This window comes from Mytilus edulis, chromosome 1 (assembly GCF_963676685.1).
Source record: "Mytilus edulis chromosome 1, xbMytEdul2.2, whole genome shotgun sequence".
NCBI lineage: Eukaryota > Metazoa > Mollusca > Bivalvia > Mytilida > Mytilidae > Mytilus > Mytilus edulis.
Window position 1 is genome coordinate 112,237,451 of NC_092344.1, and position 23,228 is coordinate 112,260,678.

The 23,228-nt window shown below is 30.7% G+C and overlaps 2 protein-coding genes across 8 annotated transcripts in view; one reads left to right on the forward strand and one right to left on the reverse strand.

Annotated features, from left to right (window-relative positions):
* Nucleotides 1-10,262, forward strand: part of LOC139499976 (uncharacterized) — a 58,971-nt gene extending 48,709 nt beyond the window's left edge. For all 7 annotated transcript variants that reach the window (XM_071288698.1, XM_071288650.1, XM_071288665.1 and 4 more), the window contains 13 exons: nucleotides 507-626; nucleotides 1,355-1,510; nucleotides 2,622-2,738; nucleotides 3,082-3,255; nucleotides 3,526-3,759; nucleotides 4,383-4,469; nucleotides 5,154-5,240; nucleotides 5,514-5,609; nucleotides 5,785-5,892; nucleotides 6,201-6,356; nucleotides 7,023-7,115; nucleotides 7,694-7,837; nucleotides 8,753-10,262. In XM_071288698.1, the coding sequence (XP_071144799.1) occupies nucleotides 507-626; nucleotides 1,355-1,510; nucleotides 2,622-2,738; nucleotides 3,082-3,255; nucleotides 3,526-3,759; nucleotides 4,383-4,469; nucleotides 5,154-5,240; nucleotides 5,514-5,609; nucleotides 5,785-5,892; nucleotides 6,201-6,356; nucleotides 7,023-7,115; nucleotides 7,694-7,837; nucleotides 8,753-8,794 (1,614 nt within the window). In that variant the 3' untranslated portion in view covers nucleotides 8,795-10,262. The remainder of the gene's footprint in view (nucleotides 1-506; nucleotides 627-1,354; nucleotides 1,511-2,621; nucleotides 2,739-3,081; nucleotides 3,256-3,525; nucleotides 3,760-4,382; nucleotides 4,470-5,153; nucleotides 5,241-5,513; nucleotides 5,610-5,784; nucleotides 5,893-6,200; nucleotides 6,357-7,022; nucleotides 7,116-7,693; nucleotides 7,838-8,752) is intronic.
* Nucleotides 10,263-10,468: 206 nt separating this feature from the next.
* LOC139500024 (DNA methyltransferase 1-associated protein 1-like) lies at nucleotides 10,469-23,205 on the reverse strand. Its single transcript, XM_071288718.1, has 13 exons — nucleotides 23,072-23,205; nucleotides 21,424-21,528; nucleotides 20,648-20,736; nucleotides 19,733-19,853; nucleotides 17,841-17,915; nucleotides 16,678-16,896; nucleotides 15,621-15,728; nucleotides 15,049-15,234; nucleotides 14,629-14,700; nucleotides 13,725-13,797; nucleotides 12,532-12,686; nucleotides 11,596-11,769; nucleotides 10,469-10,768 (listed from the first exon to the last, which is right to left on the reverse strand). Exons 2-13 carry the CDS (start codon nucleotides 21,517-21,519, stop codon nucleotides 10,706-10,708), a joined length of 1,431 nt encoding a protein of 476 aa, XP_071144819.1. The 5' UTR covers nucleotides 21,520-21,528; nucleotides 23,072-23,205; the 3' UTR covers nucleotides 10,469-10,705.
* Between the last annotated feature and the right edge of the window lie 23 nt (nucleotides 23,206-23,228).

A 23,228-nucleotide genomic window follows, 5' to 3' on the forward strand; every position in this document is an offset into this window, starting at 1 on the left:
TAGACCAAGGTGAGCGACACAGGCTCTTTAGAGCCTCTAGTTTTAAGAGTGATGGCCCTTGGAAACATTATAAGGAAAATTGAATTATAAGGGCACTCATGTAATATTATTGCCATATTTTTATGAAGTTTATATTGTAGGTTTATATCAGCAATGTATCCATTATTGGAAAATCAGAGCAGATCAAATATTTTTTCAATAGTTGTACCCCTTAGAAATATAAACTATATGCAAATATGCATTGTAACCGCTCTGACATATACAATATTTGCCAGATTTTTATTAAATTCATATCAAAGATTTACAACAGCAATGTCTTGGTGAATTAATGAGTTATGCCCCTTGGAAATATTGAATATATCAGAAATAGCTCTCAATTCTTCAACTCTCAAAGATAATGTTTTAAAGAACAAACAAACAAAAATTTTGTATTTAGTTTTTGACCTTGGACAGATAAAATATGCAGGGGACATAAGAACTCTGTTTTATATCTTTTTATTTTATAGTTTGCCTGGTTACCATTAGACAGAAAGACGCCACCTAAAGAACCATTTTTAATTGGAGATGGATTTGATTTATACATAGATGGATGTAGATTTCTGCCCGATTCTGTCACTTTCTCAAAAGTAAGTAAAAATAAATAGATACTAGTTCATTGTGTTAAACAATATGATTAATTATGTATCCCATTAGTACAAAACAAATTATTGCATCTTTGTAAACCTAAAGTAAAAAATAAGAATGGAAATGGGGAATGTGTCAGACAGACAACAACCCAACCAAAGAGAAGAAAACAGCCAAAGGCCACCTATGGGTCTTTAAAACAGCGAGAAAATCCTGCACCTGGAGGCGTGTTTTAGCTGGCCCCTAAACAAAAATCTGTATTAGTTAAGTGATAAAGGATGTCTTACTAAACTCCGAAATATGTAAATGAACTAAAATTAAAAATCATACAAGACAAACAAAGGCCAGAGGTTCCTAACATGGTACAGGCACAAAAATGGTGCATTGTAAAACATGTTTTGTGAGATCTCAACCCTCCCCTCTAGTCAATGTAGAAAAAACACACACATAGCAATACGCACAGTAAAACTCAGTTCAATAGAAGTCTTGAAGCAGATGTCAAAAAAGGTAATAAAAGAAACTAAGCAAAATTACAATAATACTAACAAAAGACTACTAGCAATTACTGACATACCAGCTAAGTTATTACTTTCAATAAACCATTATGTTTATTTGTTTTGTTTTTTCACTTTGTATGGTGCAGTGGTGTTATATAATTTACTGAAGTTGTCACATTTCGTACTTAATTCATTTTTTGTGTTTTAATTAAACAATAGTACATTATTTTCAGGTTGCTGGTAGAGTTTTGGACAGGAAATATGGTGTATTTGGAAAAGATATAAACACTACAGTAAAACTAGACAGTGATATATACAATCCTGTTTACGAAAACAAAATAGAGTTCAGAGAATCAAACATTCCACCATCAGCTACACTCTTATTGAAGGTAAATCAATAGTTGATTACATTTCATAGGGAGGGGGGGAGGGGGGGGGGCAAATTTTAAGGTTTTGAAAAGCAAATAAATTTATGTATCATATACTTAGACTAAATAACATATGATTTTTACTGTATGATAATACTAGCATTAAATTAACGTAAATTCCATATTTTTCGAATTAGTGCTTAGCAGGCTGATATGAAAAGTTTATCACATGCTTCGAGTGTTATCACATGCCTTTCCGTAACGTTATCACATGGCATTCCGGTGATACTCGGCAAATTCCGGAAAATACACCTCAATGCTACGTTTTCAGTGAAAAACATTACGAAATAGTGTACAAAACAATTATTTAGATACTGAAAAGTATATTGTGTAAAATAATAACAAAAAAAAATAAAAATAAAAAAACAAACTAACAAATTATTAAATAAATGCATTCTTTATAAGTTTCAAACATAATTTAGAAAGTTACTTTGAAAAGGTTGACTTTTCCAAACAGTTCTCACTATGTATATTGTTGGTTTTTTTTAGGGGTTTGTCGAGTCGTCCATATTAAAAATGTTTTCTCCTCTGTTGAGGCATATGGTAGAAAGATTTGATATCGAATGTACTAAATTTGGGTCCTACGTCCGTGAACTTTTCAATCTTTGAACTTCTAGTTGGGAACCACGTAAAAGGATCAATATATGATCTGTTATTTTTTTCCATTGTTGAAGCATATGATAACAATATACGACGAAAAATTTTTCAAATTTTGCGGTCGTATAAAAAGATCATGTATTATCAGCCCTCGGTCAATATCAGCCCTCGAGCCATGCGGCTCTTGGGCTGATATTGAACCTAGGGCTGATAATACATGCGATATGAAAAATGCCATGTAATAATCTGATAACATATACTTGATATCAAAGTGGTTTAGTTGAAATACAGGACAAATTACCAGAAAAGAGAGATAAAATAAAATTGTCTTGGACATTTGATTTTTTTTAACCCAAGCGAAAATATTTAGTTTTCAGTTGATGCATGAAGTTTGTATGAGTCAAATTGAAAAGAGCATTTAATCAAATGTCATACTCATAATTTTAGGAATTACACTTTTTTTTCTGCATTTCAGATTTATACATTAGACAACTTTTACAAGTCTTTATCAGTAGTAGGATATGCCACATTGAATATATTTGTAGAATCTGGTACAGAAAGACAACCTACAGTTGACCAGCCAGGACTTCAGGTAAAATAAATATCTCTTATCTTGTGTATTGAAGTTCTTGTTACCTGACAGCATCCAGTTTGGGCAACACATTGAGATAACTTAATTCTGTGGGCAAGTGTCACCATGCATTGTTGACTGACAGTCAATACAGGATGTCTGAAGTAAAATGGTTTTTTTATCTAAAGTTTAATTTATAACCTTTGACTTTCTACAAAAAATGTTATTACCATAACTGTAATAGAACTACTGTCATATACTTAGGCATATGATTTCAGAAAAGATTGCAACATATTCAATCACTAGAAAAATTCTAATTTGACAAATTAAGGAAAACTGTAATATCTTTTTATTCTACTTTCAGATATCACTGAATGAAGGAGCACATCAGTTAAGGCTATACAGTCAGGGACCAAATGGTGTTGATCCACTCTCAGAATCTAGTCTCAAGGATGCTAATATTAGAATTGTACCATGTGCCTCAGCTCTTGTCAGGCTAACAAGAGTACCCAAAGGTTCTACAGGAAAAGCTTTAGAGGTTAGTTAATATGTATTCAATTAATCATAAAAACATGTTTATAACTGTACTATTTACATTAACTTTTATTTATGATATGTAGTCATGAACTTCCATTGTATTAATGACATTAGACATATTGAACACAAATCAGATATAATATTTATGGACTTTCCAAATTATAACCATTATTTTTTATAAAAAAAAGTCTCAATTTCTAATTTATAATGATATTAAAGAAAAACCTACAATGACTGTTTCATATCGTAATAACTTATTGCTATTTTTCAGCAAAGTAAAGTACCAGAGACAGATTGGTTAAGACTTGGACTTCACATTCCCAGACCTAGGTACACTGATCGTATTTACTATTCATCCAAATGTTTACCAACAAAAGGAGAGAGTCGCTTGTTCCACTCTATGATGAAAAGACCATCAATACCCATGAGAGATGCTGTAGCTAAACTGGCGAAAGCTAAAGAAAGTTTCTACAGGAGTGACAAAAATATTGAGGAGTACATCAGGGTAAGGTTCCAACATTTCCTTCCTCAAAAGCCCATCATTCTGATGAACTCATGAGAAAAGGTTGTGTCGAAGTAAGTAAAAGTTAAAACAAGAACTTAAGGGAGGTAGAGTCAGTTAGAAGATCAGCTAAGCTTTGAAAATTTCCTTCCTTAAAAACTCATTATTCTGATGAACTCACGAAAAAAAGTTGTGTGTAAGTTAGTGAAAGCTAAATAACAATTCTGCAGGAATGATATCTTTTATTTCCAACCTGACACCTTTTAAAAAATCTGACTGATTGGTCAGAACAATTTTTTTGAAATACCAATATTTATAAATTTGATTATGAACTGTGAATATTTTCTTTTGAAAATTGATTTCTAAACCTGCAGTTTAAAATGAATGTTACAGGTCATTGAAAACTGATGAATATTCTTTGGTCTGATGATTGCCTTTTTCAAATTTGATTGGTTAAAACATGTAACATAGCCAGGTCAAAAGTTACTGATGGATCTTCTTTGGTCTGATGACTGCCTTCTTCAAATTTGATTAGATAAATACACAACCCCTTCAAAATATTCTTCCTTATATCAAAGGATAAAACAATAACTCACCATAATGAAACTTTGATTTTGTCATTTCAGAACAAACTTACGAAAGGCCAGGACAATAAAGCTATAGACCAGGATCTGACTTACATCTGTCAGTATAATCCGAAGAGTGGTGTTAAAGTAAGTCGTTATTATATGGTATTCAACTTATACTAATATCTGATTATTTTTATATGAATCCAAGAGAAACAAACACTGAATGGGACCCAGTCAAAACTGAACAAATGTAAACATTTGTGAGGTTAGATAAAGATTCTCTTGCTGTTAACTTCTATTCCCTTGTTTAAGCTCATGTGGAAATTCACAAATGTAACAAATTTCAATAGAGAAATATTGTAATTTTATTGGAAAATAGAAGGACAATGTGTTTTTTCCATAAGTTATTTCAGAAAACATGATTGAAAAGGACTACAATGGTTCTGTTGTTAATTAACTACCACTTATTTGTGGTAAGAATAATTTGTAACTAACTGGATGAGTGTTGTATAAATCCAGTTCCAATGGAAGAAAACACAGTTAAACAATAATACCAATACATTTTTATATATTATGTTGAATTTCAGTAGATACAAACAGAGACTATAAGAAGTTAAAATCCTTCTCTTCTGTAAAACAGTTCTGCACAATCTTATCCATCAAACAGAAATCACAGCCTCGCATGATGATGTTTAAACAAATTAAAACCCATTTCCTCACAATATTTTCCACTGTTGGGTTGACACATTGGGGTAAACTCTATACATTCCTTTCTTCATAGAAAATAATTACACTGCATAATGCGTTGTTTTTTCTTCTCTAATTTAGATTGCAGTAGACAGTGCTTTAAATCTACCATGGACAAATTTTACACATGCACACATCTGTCTTAATCCACCAGGAGCATTCTATATGGTGAGTACAAAGTTTATATTCACTGGAAGCTTTGGTAAGGTAGGATAGCTGTTTACAAAGTAACTTTATTGCTAGAAAAAAATCACACATTGATTGTTTGTTACGAATTTTATTAGTGCTGTCTTTGTTTTTTTAAAGCTAGATTGTCGGTATCAAACTTTACCGTCAGTGAAACAGTTAATCAAGTTATAAATGCTTTATGTGTAATTAAAAATAATGACTTTAAAGTACCTGCTGTTCATCTGTTTTTTTAATTATTTCATCTCTTTATAGGGAGCACCTCATGCAGCTTATGATAAACTAACATTTACAGAGTTATTGGACTTGAAGAGTACAAACACATCACCTACATGGAAAGATGGCTTCAAGGTAAATAAGCTTTATTAAGAATAGATCTAAATCATCATACAAAGCAAATAAAACCAATTGTCTGAATAAAATTTTGAATGTACGAAGATGAAAAGAATAAGTTCTGACGAAATATTTTAGCTGCTATTATGTAATTTAACTTAAATTGGACTGACAACTACATTTTTTTTTGCAGCATTTTCCAAGAAGATCTTTCCATAGATTCCTTTGTGCCATTATACATCTACAAGAAGTTCAAGTTACCATAGCAAGAGAAAACTACAAATATGGTTTGCTGGAACAGGTATACATAATTTATTATTATGATATCATTTTATTGAAAAGCTGTTTTTGTCAATTCATGTTAGAACTAAAATGAATGAGATATGGAAGAAAAAATGTCAAATAGAGAATCGAGATTGTAACAACATTGAAAATTAATAAACAAAAACTTAATTTTTAAAAGAGCAAAGACCTTTATGAAGTGCAATTTATATTATGTTAGCTTCTCTTTAAACAGGTATTTAGAGGAATATTGTTGTAAATTGATTTTATACACTCATGAAATTAAAAATAAGTAATAATCATGTTGAAAATGATATTACATTGCAGGCATGGACAGCAGTCCAGTTATTTGTAGATAAATATGCCTACACCACGACCTTTCAACTACCTCTGTTCCAAGGAGCTCCTACTCCTCAAATGTTAAAACAATTAGCTAGAGAGCCATGTAGGGACTGGATGGAGAGAAATATCAGGAATAATACTGTAAGTGATAAAAACATATAGCTGGGGAATGGAAATATCAGGAATAATATCTTACGTTCTCCTGCGGATCCTAAGAATAATATACTTGTAACAATAACACCAATAATATACCAAATATGCCTGGGTAATTGAAGTTATGTAAATTACATATGGAGATATCTATACATTTTTTAAAACAGGAAAGTATACAAAAACAAGCATTCAGTGAATATTGCATGGCAATACATAGTCCCCTACCAGTTTAAAATTTTTTGTAAAGGAACAAAATTCTAACTCGTCATGATGTAAACTGCATAAAATAACAAACAAACCTACCACTCAATTCTTCAAACAGTTTACTAAAGAAAAGGAAAAAAATTCGAAATGTCATTTATCTTTATAATACAATGTCTTTTACAAATCTTTAAAAAAAATGAGTTATTTCCCTTTGAACAGGCTGAAAATCGTGAATATTGAACCTTGAACTTCAACTTGTCATGATAAAACAATACACCAAATATCAATTCAATATCTTCAAGCATAAAGAAATAGTCTGGAAAACTGATTTGCCCCCTTCGACTTCGTTGGTAGATGACTAAAAAAACATCTTCAATTATCATGCTTGATAAAATGGTTTATTTACATACTACACTCTGTTATTTTAACCAATACCTTTGTAATTTTCAGATTTATCTACTAGAGGGAGCCTCTGTATTTGTGAGGGCATCAGATGGCAGAAGAGATGATGAATTGGCTGGTAATGTGGCTGTCAGTAAACTGGTATGTAATGTCAGATTATTACTACACTTCATTGACAGAATAGGATATTTACAACAGTGTGTACTTGATAAGGATTCAGGGGGGTCTCAACCTATAAATTTTGGTTCAGACATCTGTCCGGGGTTGGAAAAACACCCCCTTTTCAAATATATTGATTTATGCGAAAATCCCTACACGTTCATATATTTCATTTGTAAAATCCCAACCCATTTATATATATTTCCCTACTACCATGACATCTTATTTCAGAACACAGGAGATGAACATGTATGACACATAGACATATACATAACTATCAAATGATAAATGATCTCTTCAAAAGTGCACCCATTGATATATGCTCATTCCAAAATCGTGCCCAAACCAGTGCCAAGTCTGTGTATGCCAATATAGAAAGAGCGACAGTGTTCAAAATTTTGCTAAATTCTATTATACTTAAAACATTGGAATTGAAGTATTTTATCTGAGAAGGTACCAATCTAACAATTTTGTATGAGTCTTCCAATAGTTAAATCAAAATGTGCCTATAAAAGAAATCACTATAGACTGTTTCTAAAATGTTTTAACATTGACTGTAGGTTGAAGTAAATACAGATTATATTCCTGCCCAACTTGAGGCTGACTATACCAGAGAAAGACCAGGCAAGGTGTTAGAAGCACTTGTTCCACCAGGCAAAGCACCAGATCAGTTTAATGACAGTCTAGCTATTAAGTTTAAAAATGTAAGTGTAGCAAATTTTAGAAGAAACAGTTACTCCAGGAGGAGTTGTTCATAAGCTTACTATTATATTGAATAACCCATCGAGTATCAAATATAAAATTTTAGGAATGAGAACAATAAAATAATCTTATTACCTGTCAATGATTCAAGAAGTTAGATTCTCTAACAGTAAAATTGGAAGAATAAATGAGGTCCAAAAAAATAGAAAAGAAAATCATTATTCAGTTTTGAATTATTCAAAAGGGTCTATACTTCACCATGTCCAACTCTAAATCGTGACATGTCCAGAAAAGTTGTGAATTAATTTAACAGGCTACTAAAGATCAGCCTGAAAGCCAACCACTGACAAAGTTTCTGACTTGGGACATTCATATTTAAAACATGGGTGGTTAAACTATTTTAAGTACACTTTATATGTCAATCAGTGGAATAAAAAAGTGTAAAGAGGAACATACAGTAAAAGGCACAAATCTATAAAATAATATTTACAGGCAGAAAAGCACAGGTACAAGCTAATTTAATAAAATATATAGATATTGTATCCATTCTTGCAGTACTAGTGCATACCTGCCAACACAATAAAAATGATTGTTCCATATTTTAAACTTTTCCAAAGGTAGACAATTGTGATCAAAGAATTAAAGGCAGTATTTCTCATTATCACATTAATAAGCCAACCAAAATCGTTGTTTCTCATGATTACTGGGCAATACAAACATGCATAAATTGGAACTTGTTAAGAACTTTTGAGTTGTATTCCTCTGCCTGTAAGTCAGAATTATAAAAATCGTGATCATAGCCGATGAATTTTGGTCAGGATAATGTGAGCTGTAGAATTCCTATGATCATATTTCTAAGCCTTGCTTTCCAGATTGTAAACAAGAATTTAAACATGTAACATTAATTTTTTTTTCAGTTGGTGTACAAATTATATGAAGATGATAAAGTCAACAAGTGAGATTTACCATAAATCAACATATACCAATGGGCTTCCATGACAGACAAATCACCATAGATCAAGAGACTTCTATGACAGCTCTACATATATAACTAGAAATCTTCAACAAATCCTCTGTAGATTTTTCACAAAGCAGAATGACAATTTATGCTCACAATGAATAAAAATATCGGTATGGTCACCATTACTTAGCTGATGTATTGTGAAATTCATTAAACAAAAGTTTGCATGGTACATAACCAGTGAAACCTTATAATGCTGGCAAAAAAAATGTAGATTGATATGTAAAATGATTGTTGTCTTGTTCTTTTTTAGTTTACCTTTGAACCCTGTTTATTTTAGTTTACCTTTGAACCCTGTTTATTTTAGTTTATATTGACATTATTTATTTATTTAAGATTGTACAACCTTTCCAGTGGATAAGATTACTTGTGTATAAATCAAGGATTTATGTTTAGATTAATTTTAGTATGCAATATATTGTTGTGTTCACCAGAAAAACTAATTTCTAATGTTTCATCCAAACCCAAAACTGTGAGAGTCTTTTAGAGGAATCAAAATGTCATTAGATTTTATTTTTTATATGTATATCCTTATGTTAACATTCTTGTGTATGTATTTTTCTGTTTTACATTCCATGTTTATGTATTTTTCTGTTTTACATTCCATGTTTATGTATTTTACTGTTTTACATTCCATGTGTATGTATTTTTGTATTCAAACATATATTTTGTTATGTCTTCATTCACTTTTTGTTTTGTTTATAAAGAGATAACTACTGGGTTGTCACTTACTCCCAGTCAATCATATCTTGTTTAGCAGTTTAGGAGGGAAAAAAACAATATTTTTTTGGTATTTCCATTAAAATTAATGTCAGGGGATTTCAATGCTGTTTTTAATATGATTGAAGAAATTTATACTTTTTTTTTGCAATATCATGGTCCAAGTTATTATCTTTTTTTTAGACTTTTTAGACAGTCTGAAACAAAGAAATGTAGTATTGTACCTTGCGATTTTTGGCTATTTCCCCCCAATATATTATTCAAATAGCATATACAAAAAGATTTGTTCATTTCATTCTATTGGGTCTTAGATGATTAGTAAACTATTTCATGTATCATTAGTAATTGTAGTAAGGTTTCTATTATCCAATATTTTTCATCTAATTAGTGTCATGCTGTGTTAACAAAGTTTAATACATTTTGCAGTGATATTGTCCATTTAAGTGTGTATTTTTTTAAACCAAATTTATGAATCCATCCATTATTAAAATCTAGTAAATAGATTTATTTATATTTGTTACTTTAGTTTGTTATATTTTTCATTTTAATTTCTGCTTACTTTGCTTTTACCAAATTAAATGCCATACTTAAAGCTTTATATTTGTACAAATATTTATTATACAATAGACTGCCGTCCATCTTAATTAACATTGATAATATTTATAATAAAGCAAATAAAAAAGACATTTTATATTAGTTTAATATGGCCAATTTGAATTTCACAGATTGTTGGGTTTTAAATTCTTTGTTGGTATATTGATTAAGGTCTGCATTAGCCTCAGTTTTGATAGACATTGGGTTATACTCCAGTCATTAAAGGCAGAATGCACTTGGTCTATTGCATAAGATTGAACTTGGCGGTTGGAGGAGCATGCCTTAAAGAATAAATGAATGAAAATTTACATTGCCCTGTTTTATTACAAGTATAACAAAGCTATCATGATGAATGGATTACATATTCAATCACAGAACCCTGAATAATATTCTCCTTTCAAATTCCATCACTTTCTGACCACATGTCACTTTGTTTGATCCTCATATCTAACCACTAACATAATCCTATAACATCCTGCTGCATAATGGATGTTTTAATATTTTTATATAAAAGTAGCATAGATTCATGTTACTGCTACAATTTTTTGGTTATTTTCTTTAAAATGTCTCTTTGTTCCAAAGCTGCTTTTCTTTTTCTCTGTAAAAATAAATCAGAAACAATTTATAGTGACATTAGGGGATAAAATGTCACTGTCAATTCATAATAGCGTATAACATACTACAGACTGTTAGGAGATTTAAATTCTTTTTTCTAGAGCACTTGTCTTGATAGCATTCGGTCTCAGTGTGGCCAATAACTACTTGAATTTACAGTTCAGGTCAGGAATGTTTCACCGATAAAATGCTTTAATGAGACCAATTGATGAAAATATAAAAACATTTTCTTGAATAAAAGCTTTAAAAATATACTATAGTGTAAGAATGTAATTGGAAGATAATGAATCCTTCAATCTTTTATGTAAATTATTATTTGTCTTATTCAAAATCTATTCAGTAGACTTGTAATAGACTTGATGAAATTGTACAGCTTATTTGATAGAAAACTGACATTTTCCTTTCAGTTTATCAATTTGGGGTGTGTTTTGCTGGATTTATGTCCTATTTTCTACTAACAAAGGGATTTGGGAAGGGTTTACTTTAAACTAGTTGAACTTTGCCGTTTTAACCAACTGTCCAAAATTCGGAACCCTAGTCACTAGTTATCATTTTCACTTTTTTGTTGAGTTCCCAATATGATATTGTTATACTTATTATATCCCATTGTTGAAAATATTCACAGTCAAACTAGACCTGTGATAATTAAGAGCTTGCTTTTGATGTGTTACACCTACTTATCATCTAAGATGATTAAGAGATTACTGAATTTGCTTTTTTGTTGTTATCATATCGCTGTCAATTAAATATTCATCCCATGTTTGTTTTTGAAACATAAGCATGACAATTAAGGTGCTTAGTGAAACTTACATTAGGTGTACCGGGAGCACTACCAATAACATCAATAGCCTCTGCTAACTTTTGCTGACTGTTTGGAGATTCTGGTGTCATATTAGGTGTGACTAACATTGGTGTGGTTTCAGTTGGAGTTACTGGTGTTTCTGGTAAAGACGATAAAGATGATAAACCTTCTATTGTAGAGGACTGAAAATCAAATACAAATATATAATGAAACCTCATATTTTGCAAGTTTTGCATGTGATTAATAAATATCAAAGATACATGGCTTATAATTCAGAACGGTATAGGTGTTTTTTCCTGCATTAGATTTGTCAGTGGCGAAAGACTCAAAAAGGTTGAATACAAAAACAAAGAGCATAACAAAAAATTTATATTCTGAAAGATAGTACTAAATATGACTGCTCAACATCAAGGCAACCCATGCCTTGGAGAAGATAAATCTTAAGTGTTTCCAATAAGTCAACATTTGTAGACTGTTAATGTACAGAAAATAAACATGTCAATGATATTACAAAAGTGCATGGTTCTTAAAGTATAAATGGTTCTATTGAAAAATGTTAGAGTTGTATTTCTCTTTAATTGTATACAGGTGTTTTTTTGTGTGTGTATTTTCATATAATTTCATTTTGGATGTAACACATCTCTTGATTAGCTGACGTTGTTTTGTTTATCAGCTAATAGACATAATTTGGTCATGTAACTGTGACGTCATCAACGTTTTTTCATGGTTTACTCCAGTTTAAAATGGAATATAGAATTAAATTATTAGGAATGACTGTAATAAATTTTCTGCCTATTTGAAATTACATAAAAAATGTGGTGCAATCTTTAAAATAACCAGGTCATTCAATGTGAACCACATTTTTTATGTTATTTCTTCATAGACAAAAAATATTACAGTCATTCCTTAAATAAATAGTAAACAGACATAATTATTGTACACACCTTTCCAGGGGCTACAGTTTCTAATCTATGCCTTAATGTTTCTGTTTCATAATCACAGTTTGCTAAGGCTGATTTCAGTTCATACAGTAAAACTATATCCTGCCGTAACTCATTAAATATTGATACAACTTCTTCTGTTGGCATAGGATTAAATTCTACAATAAAAGAAATGATCTTAGGATGATATTTACCATACTTTGTAAGGAAATGCATATTTTATGTAAATTATAAAACCAGATTTAGAATGTCTCATTCGTCTCATTAAAAGTCCAACACACATAAACTGTAAATGTGAAATACAAGTAGTCTAGGCTGTTGGTCAAGGTCAACATCAAATGGAACACAGAAAAGAGACATGGCTCTAATGGTATGCGAGAAGAGTTTGTTGTGATTGAACAGTCGTGATATTGATATTATGAAATTTTACTTGATTAAATACATAAGCAAAAAACCCGGTGAAATTTTTTTTTTATGATTTCCTCATCCCTTTTATTTCATAGATTTATTTTACTTTTCCAAATAAGTTTAATCAAATTGATATTTTGCTATTTTATTTTCAACAATACAGGATTTCTCACATCTAACTTTATCTGGTATTTTTACACCAGTATAAAATTTCTGAACATTTTAATATAAACAAGAATGTGTCCATAGTACACGGATGCCCCACTAGCCTTATCATTTTCCATGTTCAGTGGACCAAGAAATTGGGGTCAAAACTTTTATTTTGAATAAAAATTAGAAAGATCATATCAAAGGGGACATTTGTACTAAATTTCAAGTTGATGTGACTTCAACTTCATCAAAAACTACCTGGACCAAAAACTTTACCCTGAACTTTGCACTATCATTTTCTATGTTCAGTGGACCGCAAAATTAGAATCAAAACTTTAATTTGGCATTAAAATTAGAAATGTCATATCATAGTTAACATGTATACTAAGTTTCAAGTTGATTGGACTTCAACATCATCAAAAACTACCTTGACCAAAAACTTAAACCTGAAGCGGGACAGACGAACGGACAGACAAACGGACACACAGACTAGAAAATATAATGCCCCTCTACTATCGTAGGTGGGGCATAAAAACAAACATACAAACTAAATAATTCAGCATTTTTAGCCAACAAGTTTGGTGAGATTAAAATGTAGATTGCTGAATAATCAGTATTGAAAGCAGCAATAACATTACCTATTCCTAACTCCTCTAGCACCTGTTCTATAGCTTTCATTTTCTTCTGACCAATAGATGCTGGCAACTTCATCTACAAATAAATCAAAGATTTGCTATTGTTTATGAAGGAACTTGTTCTTAATTTAATATCATTAACAAGTGTCTTAATGTTATATCATTTACAAATGTACAATGCTTTTAATTTAAAACTAGATATGGACAATGCCCTCCCCCTCCTCTTTCTGCACTGCTATATGCACAAGTATAATTTAGCATATTTTGGATTTGACAAACAGTGCTGTTGGCATACAACTTGAAATTGTTACGCAGACTGTAAGACACAAATGGTGCCCATGCCTGACCAAATAAATGACTATGTCCAAAAACCTGTCATTTTTAGAATATTTGAGAAAAAAAATCAAAATTCAGTGGCCATACACACCTCCATTATTAAGTGTTTAAACATCCTACAAAATATTACAGTTGTACCTCCAAAACTGTAGGAGGAGATAGCTGGAAAACAATGTATCCTAATCTGTACGAAAAGACAGATGGACAGGGGTAAATTAATATGTCCTCAACTTTTTGTCGCAGAGGAATAAAAAGGTTTATCATTTAAATAAATTATAATATAAAAATATCAATTATTGTCAACAATTTTATCCATTGCCAATTGGTCTTGAACATTTATTTGATTACTATAACTGTCAATGAGAGTCTTGTTTATCAATACTTCATTCTATAGTATCAAAGGTCTGAGACAGAACTACAGCAGTCAATGAGAGTCTTGTTTATCAATACTTCATTCTATAGTATCATCGGTCTGAGACAGAACTACAGCAATCAGAAATAGCAGTAAACCCTTGTGTATTTCATTAATTTAGTATTTAGAATATAAAGATACAGTCTGTTATAAACTTACTCTTTGACTCCTAAGTGATACTCCTGAAGCTTTAAAATCTGCAAACTTTATACCTGACTGGTCCGGATTTACCTGTAGAAAAAAAATATAAAGGTCAAGTTGGTTTTAGGTAGATACAACAGTTCTTAATTTTGGATATATGGGATTGAATAGTGTTTTTAAAGGAGATTAAACTTTAAGTGCTTCAGACTTTTCTTGGAATTTCATATTTAAACTGTCTTTCACAGAATAAACTGCTGTAAGGCATTCAAACCACCGACAGATAAATACTCAAGTGTTTTTGTCCCCCCAAAAAATAATCTGTCTTCACACGTTTTCTTTTTACTGACAACACATGGATACAATGTAGACATCAGTTGTTAAAAGTTAAAGTAGTTTTCCTTGCTCACTTTATATTCTTTAATTTATATGTAAACCAACCACTTCTTTGAATTTCTGTTGGAGATGTATCTTTTTCTTTGTTTGTCTTTTGTCTGCCTTTTTACTGTCTATATTACTATCAGCAGCTGTGATAAGTTTCTGTAGATCCTGTGTTTTCTTCTCTCTCTCTTTCTTCCTTAATTCAATCTTTTTCAATTCAGCTATTAAAAGGTCTTCTTCTTCAATCTGCAATAAAAGAACCATGTATGATGTGCTTCAATACCACTTTTTAAATATAGGTATAGTATATGAGGGAGGAGAGTGCATTATGCAAATTAAACCATTAACCACTTAAAATAACTATTTCACATTATTAGATCTCAATAAACTTCAAATTAAGAAAGAAATGATTGCCTGGTACAAAACTTTACTTCAAACCATGTCTTCCAGCATAAATAATAAATCATAGTATGACTAAATAAAATTGAGAAAGGAAATGTGTCAAAGCAACAACAACCCCGACCTTAGAGTAGACAACAGCCTGAAGTCTGTAAGATGTTGTACCATAACACTTTTATAGGAATCCTAACAGTAATGTTTTAATCAAATGAACAATTATGTAATAGGCAAACCTTTTCTTGAGTCCTTTCAAACAATTTTGTCATTTGTAGTTTTCTTTTTCTTTCATGTTCTGCATCAAAGGCCCATATCTTTGGTTCTGTTCCTTGTGGTGCTCGTACCTGAAATAAATCATATTTGTTTATTCTATCATGTTCTAATATAATAATGGAAATATTTGACTCCTGTTCTAAAAATTCCATGTTCTATTTACTAATTCAAAAAGTCATACAATCATCATAAAGTAATAAAAAAAAAGCCTTCTACAATTTACATAAATAGTGCTGATTTTTATACTGCACCAAATGCACATTTTGAATATTTTGACAATAAATGTCTCTTCAGTGACGCCCGGGGCCAAAATATTTGAAAAATTAAGATATATACAAATGTTGAAGAGCTGATCAAACCAAATGTACCTTAAGTATAGCCAAATTCTGACAATAATAATACTTTATTCCAAAAGCAAGTACAGCTTATAGGATATACATTCAATTTTTGACAAATTAATTATACATGCACCATATTAAATAAACAGGCATATAATAATTAAATGTTAACTACATTGAAATACATTAAATTACTCGTATACAATACAATTTCAAGTATAACGCAGAGTATGAAATTCATAAAATTATTAAAAGTTAGCAGCCTATTTTCTCTGCTAATTATAAGTATTTACCAAGATTGTTCAGTTCTTTAATATTCTGTACAGATAACAATTGTATCAATTTATAAGTAGATGGGTGTCTCCAATAATGTTGTTTGATACATTTTTCCCTAATGTCAGCATATTTATTACATTCCAATAAAAAATGAAATTCGTCTTCAATGGAACTTGTATTACAATAAATACATAATCTATCTTTCCTGTCAATAATATAATATCTTCCTGTCTCTATATTCAAATTATGTGCACAAATGCGGTATTTACAAATATAAGGTTTATATTTCACTTGTTGACAAAGAATTAGAGTTTTGCATAAGGGAGAGATATTCCTTAATTTACAATGCAATAACTTCAGATATAAAGAATCATGAATTTAAGAAACAATTTCAATGGATTCCCACCTTTGTCAGAATACCACATATTCCATAGTATCTTTCTTTCATATCTTCTACACTTCTGTTGGAATATTTCTCTCTATCCCATCTGTCATGCATGATGACAAACCGAAGGTCAAATTTTTTACAAAGGTCAAACAAATGATCTGTTTCCTGTCTCGTCCAATTGTCGTCATGAAGATGTTGTTGATATTCAAGGTCTGAGTATGTTGGTGTATCTACAGCCTATTAATAAAAAGAAACATTAAAACACAAGTGAATCAAATAAAACAAGTTTCTATCAGTGGTTGTCGTTTGTTTATGTGTTACCTTCTTGTTTTCGTCCCCTTTTTTTGTACATAAATAAGGCTGTTAGTTTTCTCGTTTGAATAGTTTAAAATTGTCATTTTGGGCCTTTTATAGCTGACTGTAGACTAGTTGTTAATTTCTATTTCATTTGGTCTCATGTTGGAAATTTTCCTCATTTGCAATCATACCACATCTTCTCATTTCTATACTTATCATCATCAAATACTTTAAAACATTGGAAATTAAGAAATGTATTTGTTAAAATGAAAGTAAATCAGGAGGAAATTATACAAATAATCTTGAAATGTTCAGTATTTATATGATAGAACAGCACTGACCAATCAAACACTCATTACAGTATGATGAACCTCTTGTTATATGAAATCAAATCTTTCTCTTTACAGTCACTTATATCATATGTAGAGTGTAGGAAATAAACTTGTAGCGCTTTAATTCAAAAGGATTTTGATTTCCTGCCAAAGAGTAAGTGGTTCTCCCCTGTCACTCTAGCTACATTGATGGTGGGAATTGCAACCTTAGCTTACATACAAGAACAAAATCATTATTAATCTCTTGTGAGTCGAAATAATTATGACTTCTTAAAGCCTTCCTACATATTGGTGTTTCAATTTGGTTAGTCAAATAACAAAATCAATCATTTATCCCTAAAATGGCATTAAAGGGAAATAACTCAAATTCAAATTATGTCATTTGAAACTATATATAGAAGTTACAAGCTTATTACAAAAAATCAATATTTTACAAAAAAATGTCAAATTTAAGTCATATGGTTTGATAATGCAATAACAATGTAATTGTTGGTGTGCAGAAAAACTAATACAGAAGAAAATGTGTAAAGCCATTAATGAACATTTTAATACCTTATTAAACCTTGCAAAGGGGTAATCTTTTCCTTCATCTGCTACTCTTCTCCAGTGATGAAATACTGCACCATCCTGTTATCATAAACACATTATAACTAAATAAATCTAAATCACAATTAACAACGGAAAAGGTTTTTCTTTTAACCTTTATTTGTTTTTCTTGTCTAATAATCTTTATACTACAATGTAGTTAAAAATCCATTTCTCAAAAATTAGATACTAGTATAAATAACACTAGAACACAACCGCGAAGTCGCAGGCATTTAGAGCTGTTGAGATTTTGTGTCTGGAGAATTTCAGCAAAAGATATCAAAATTCATAGGTACTTGAAAATAGTTTAAGCCCTCTCCCTTGTTTCCAAAGTCCGTTTTTTTTTTGTTACCTTCAATTATTTTCGCCTTTCTGTATACTATGAACATACGTATACTATAAGTAAAGTGTATTTGCTATTAACTATCAATTTCTTCTCCTAGACGATCGCTGCTATTTTATTTGGAGAGTCTCTATCAACGCAATAATTATTGTGTACTCCGTTATGAAATTTATGTGCAAGTTTAAAACCGTAATTTCTGTTTGACATAAAAGCGAAATCACCGCGGGCATTTTAAGCTTGGTTGAAAGTATGTTAACTATTTTCAGATGAATTTTTGTAAAAGATTTTATGTCTCGAGAATTTAAGAAATGATATCAAAAGTCATATAGGTACATGGAGACAGGACAATATTTTTAAGTCCTCTCTTTTTTTCAAAGTCCGTTATTATTTTGTTTTCCGTTATATTCCATTTTTTTGCATGTCTGTATACTTTGAACATACATATCTATATTATAATTATTAAAGTGTTTTTAATTTTCTGTTAACTATCAATTCAAAGTTTCTTCTCCATGGCGAACACTGCTATATTATATAGAGTCTCTACATATTATAGTAGTATATTTATCATAGTATACATGCAGATAAATCAGAGTACTTATGAAAATAATGTGTAAGTTAAAACCGAGGTATAATGGTAGTGGTTCTTACGATATAAAAACAACAATATGGACAACGCTCTGATTGGCTTATTTATTTATCTATCATACGATTGGTTCTCAATGTTAACACCGGTAGGCATGTCTGACTTAAAAGTCAGTTTGATGATGGAAACTCACTGCTATATTATATAGAGAGTCTCTATATATTATATATAGTAGTATATTAATCATAGTACAAATGCAAATAAACGCGAAAATAATTGTCCTTTCCCCGTCCGAGTACTTTTGAAAAATTATGTGTAAGTTAAAACCAAGGTATAATAGTAGTGGTTCTTACGATATAAAAACCACGATATGGACAACCCTCTGATTGGCTTATTTATTTTTCATTTTTGTTATCTACCCTACGATTGGTTCTCAATGTTAAATCCGGAAGTTATGTATGACATGAAAGTCGGTTTGATAACGGAAACCATATTCGGACACCTTTATTTTCATTTTTCTTCCAAAATAACCCAAACTGAATAGTCATAAGACTGAATGACAAATGCGACTATGCATAGTACCAATAGGACACAGAGGCATGATGATTAATTTAATGTGGGAAGAAGAGAAGCGACACACAAAATGAGGTCTTCTCGTTCAATAGTATAGATACATTGTACAAAGTCTCATCAACTAACAGTTTATTAATTAATAAAATAAGTGATAAAATAAGCTCTAAATGAAAACAGTTGAAAACGTAGAAAATCTATCTATTAGACAAAAAATATCAATGCATTCCAGCAACAAATGACCATTAAATTTTAACATGCAAGTATTTGTAAAATAATTTTTTTTTAAAAGTATATGTTTTCAAACTTAATTTTAGTTTAATCAAACTTGGAACTTTTGTCAAAGTTTGACTGTTAACTTACTTTTCTAGCTGGATTACTAAATGGCATCCATTTCCATGGTCTAACTTTACTGATGCCAATTTTAGCTTTCATTTGTTTATATCCCTGGTTAGTGTCTGTTGGTATCAGTGGAGGGGCATCTCTGTAAATATCTCTACATCATTACATAGGGACTAACATAATTTATCTCTTTTTTCCAAAATAAAGTACAAAGATAAAATGTGGCTAATTGTTCAGCAAAAGTTATTTGATTTGATTTTTGATGTTTTAATGCTACTTTTAAGCACCACATTTAGGCTATTTTGTGGCGACCAGTTTTTATTGGTGGAGGAAGTCTGAGTGCCCAGAGAAGACCACAACCTTCGATAGGAAAACTGAAGATCCTAGTCAATTAAGATTGGAGGTTAGTGCATCCGCACCTGCAGGGTTCGATCTCACAACCTGAGTGTCGACTGGCTATCAATTACAGTAGTTACTACTTAGACCACTCAGCCACCAAGGTCCCTTTTGAGAAAAGTGTTCCAGCTTGATAATTGGATTGATTGTAGATCATAAGACTTTCTAGACAACATTTTTTTTAAAGAAAGAAGTTTTCAAATTGTCATTTATTTTGTAAATCATGTATAATTGTTCTTTATCTCATTAAGACATCAATTATTTAACTGCATGTGCCTGTAGAAAACTGTGTGATCCAACGCTTACTATGAAGATACACCGAAAATCTTTTCTGAATGATGTTTAACTTCAACGGCTGTTTCAGGAAGAAATTTACATGTAAACTATAGCTGGTAAATGTCTACACAATGCATTCTACTATTTTTAAAACTTAAAATATAACAGTTTGACATGCAGAAGCATTGTGTGATTAGTGATTCAGGTATTGAAACTAAAACTCCTTCCTATCTAATATAACACTTGATTCTGTTTATAACTTACTTGTTGTCTGTCCATAACAATCCCCAGAGTTCTCTATGCATACCCTCAGGTCTCTTAAATGATATATCTGACTTTCTAATTGGTTTTTTCTGTTAAAAATAAAACAAGACAAATATATAATCAGAATAATCAAACATGTCATATATCTTGTTGAAAACCAACATCTAAATAAAAACATTTGACTTTTAAGGCAAATAATACTGTATACCTAAAAATATATACAAACTTTGAATGCTTAAACAATAAAAATTATTGTTATTCATAATTGTCTCTTAAATCGTCAAAAACATTTTTTCCGCCTGTCCCAAGTACAGAGCCTTTGTTAGTCTTAAATGTTTTTTGATTTTAGTTCATTTATATGTTTAGAAGTTAAATGTGATGACTCTTTTCACTGAACTAAATGTAGTACACATTTTTGTTAAGGGACCAGTCAGAGTCCACCTTGAAGTGCTGGATTTTCTTGCTGTGTTGAAGACCCATTGGTGGCCTATGCTTTTTTCTGCTTTTTGGTCAGGTTGTCACTTTGACACTTTCCCCGTTTCCATTCTCAATTTCATAATTTGAAAATTTCTATATCAAAACATGTATAACCACACAAACATCTTTTATCTTTCATAACAGAATAGTATTTATCTTGTTGTTTGTTATGTCTCAAATTGTTTTATAATAGTTATATGCATTTCAATGTTGATCCTTTTGTCATGGATTTAATACCTAATCAAATTTGTTCATTAGTTTGCTAGCTGATGAATTTAAACATTTAATTGTAAACCTACCTTATTATCATTAAGAAGAGCATCTTTTGTCATAAATTTAGCCCCTTGATCCAGTTCTAATATATCTCGGACATCTGATCCACCACCAGCCTCCATCTTTTTTAGCTGAAATAGAAGTCATAAAACTTGTAAGATTATCATCCTTCGCTCTGAATTTGCCATGCTGCTTTTGCTTTGTATAACAACAGCATAATAATATTCTTGATAGAATAATTTCTCTATTACATGTAGATGTATATCATTATACAAAGAACTCTGTATAAGACCAAAAAAAATATATTTTGAAAGTTAAATTGTACAAATGTGTATATAAATACTTTAATTCAGACAAACTAATAATTATCCCAAAAGTATATAGTGTATTTTAATCAACATATAATAAGCTGTAATTACATTTGTAATCATATACAATTTTAATCAGATTTAATGTCATATTATTCATTTTGATGGTAGTTTCCAAGTATACATGGTTCCAAAACTTGCAAAACTGATTACTCAAAACGGAGCATACAATTAGTGAATTACTCACAAAATTTGTATTCAGATAACCGAAAAAAGTGTGATAAGGATGGGCGTGGAAGCTAAATTGGTTCACGCCAAATAAACCAAAAGCATGTGGATATTTCATGCCAGCGGCCAGCCCCTTTCTTTCTAATTGATAGCATACCTATATACTTGCAAATATATGTATATTTTTTATTTTATCTCATAAAAATTACTCTTTTTCTTGCTTGCACTAGAAAAGATTTACATGAAGATGCGCTAATACACCTGACCTTATTGCTGTTTTGAAAATCTGTCCGATGAACTTTTGACGTCATACAACAATCACTTTTGCATTGTGGCGACAGATATTTTGTATTATGTCGTCAACATTTTACGGGAACTATTGCGGTGTCCAATAAAATTATGGCGGACAAATACTGAAATAGTGATATGAGGACGAAGTCCCCAATTACGGTAGAAAAATCAATAAAAAAAAAAAAAAAAAAAAAAAAATCGGGAAAATTTCCCAGATTTTTCATTCTACTAATGAACTCAAAATCGTTAACTTTTTTTTTCAGATCTACTTCCTGTTCCGGTTTTCTCCGCTTTTGCGCAGATATCTGTCTTGTTTGCATGAGACTTTGAAAATATTTATATTTATCAGTCTAGTAAAATATAAGATTGCAATTGGATCTCAATACAAATTCAATTTTAATAATTGTTTGATATGAAAAAACGTTACCTGATGAAAGCGTTTCTTTTGTTTACATCGAATATGACGTCATAACTTAATGAACGTCACAGCTAATTCCCTAACAACAGAATCAAAATCGGGAACGTTACGTACGGTATTTCGGTTTCTTTTATCAACGTGATTGAATTAAAAAAATTATACATACAGACTTCGTCCCTATTCACAGGTTATGCCTGCCTCATATTAATAGATAAGGTGTGTGTCCTTCTGGGCTCATCAGGTAGTAAATGTCTCATATGATATTACAAATTATGTTAATAACTAAAAGTATTAAATTTAGTATGTATGTCTCTGCTAAAAGTAATAAAACTTAGTAATATGCCAATAACATAAACAAACGAATTTTGTATTGATTTGATGAAAATAAATGGGTCGTCCAAATGAACCAATGTATTAAGATTGGCTTACCGTTCAATAAACAAATTAAGAAATGGATTGACAGTAAAGCAAAGGACACAAAACAGGAGTTTGTAATGTGTACAAAAGAAAGAAAACACACTAGTCTTGGTTTTTAAAGTGCTTAATCTTCACTGTTGTGTTAAATGCTGTTAATAAACGCTGGAAT

Coding starts and splice junctions, on each gene's coding strand:
- LOC139500024 (XM_071288718.1), bottom strand. CDS start 21,519: ATGGAGGCTGGTGGTGGATCAGATGTCCGAGATATATTAGAACTGGAT. Junction 20,737..21,423: donor CTCTTCTTAATGATAATAAG/GTAGGTTTACAA, acceptor TATTTTTAACAG/AAAAAACCAATTAGAAAGTC. Junction 10,769..11,595: donor GTGCTCCCGGTACACCTAAT/GTAAGTTTCACT, acceptor TTATTTTTACAG/AGAAAAAGAAAAGCAGCTTT.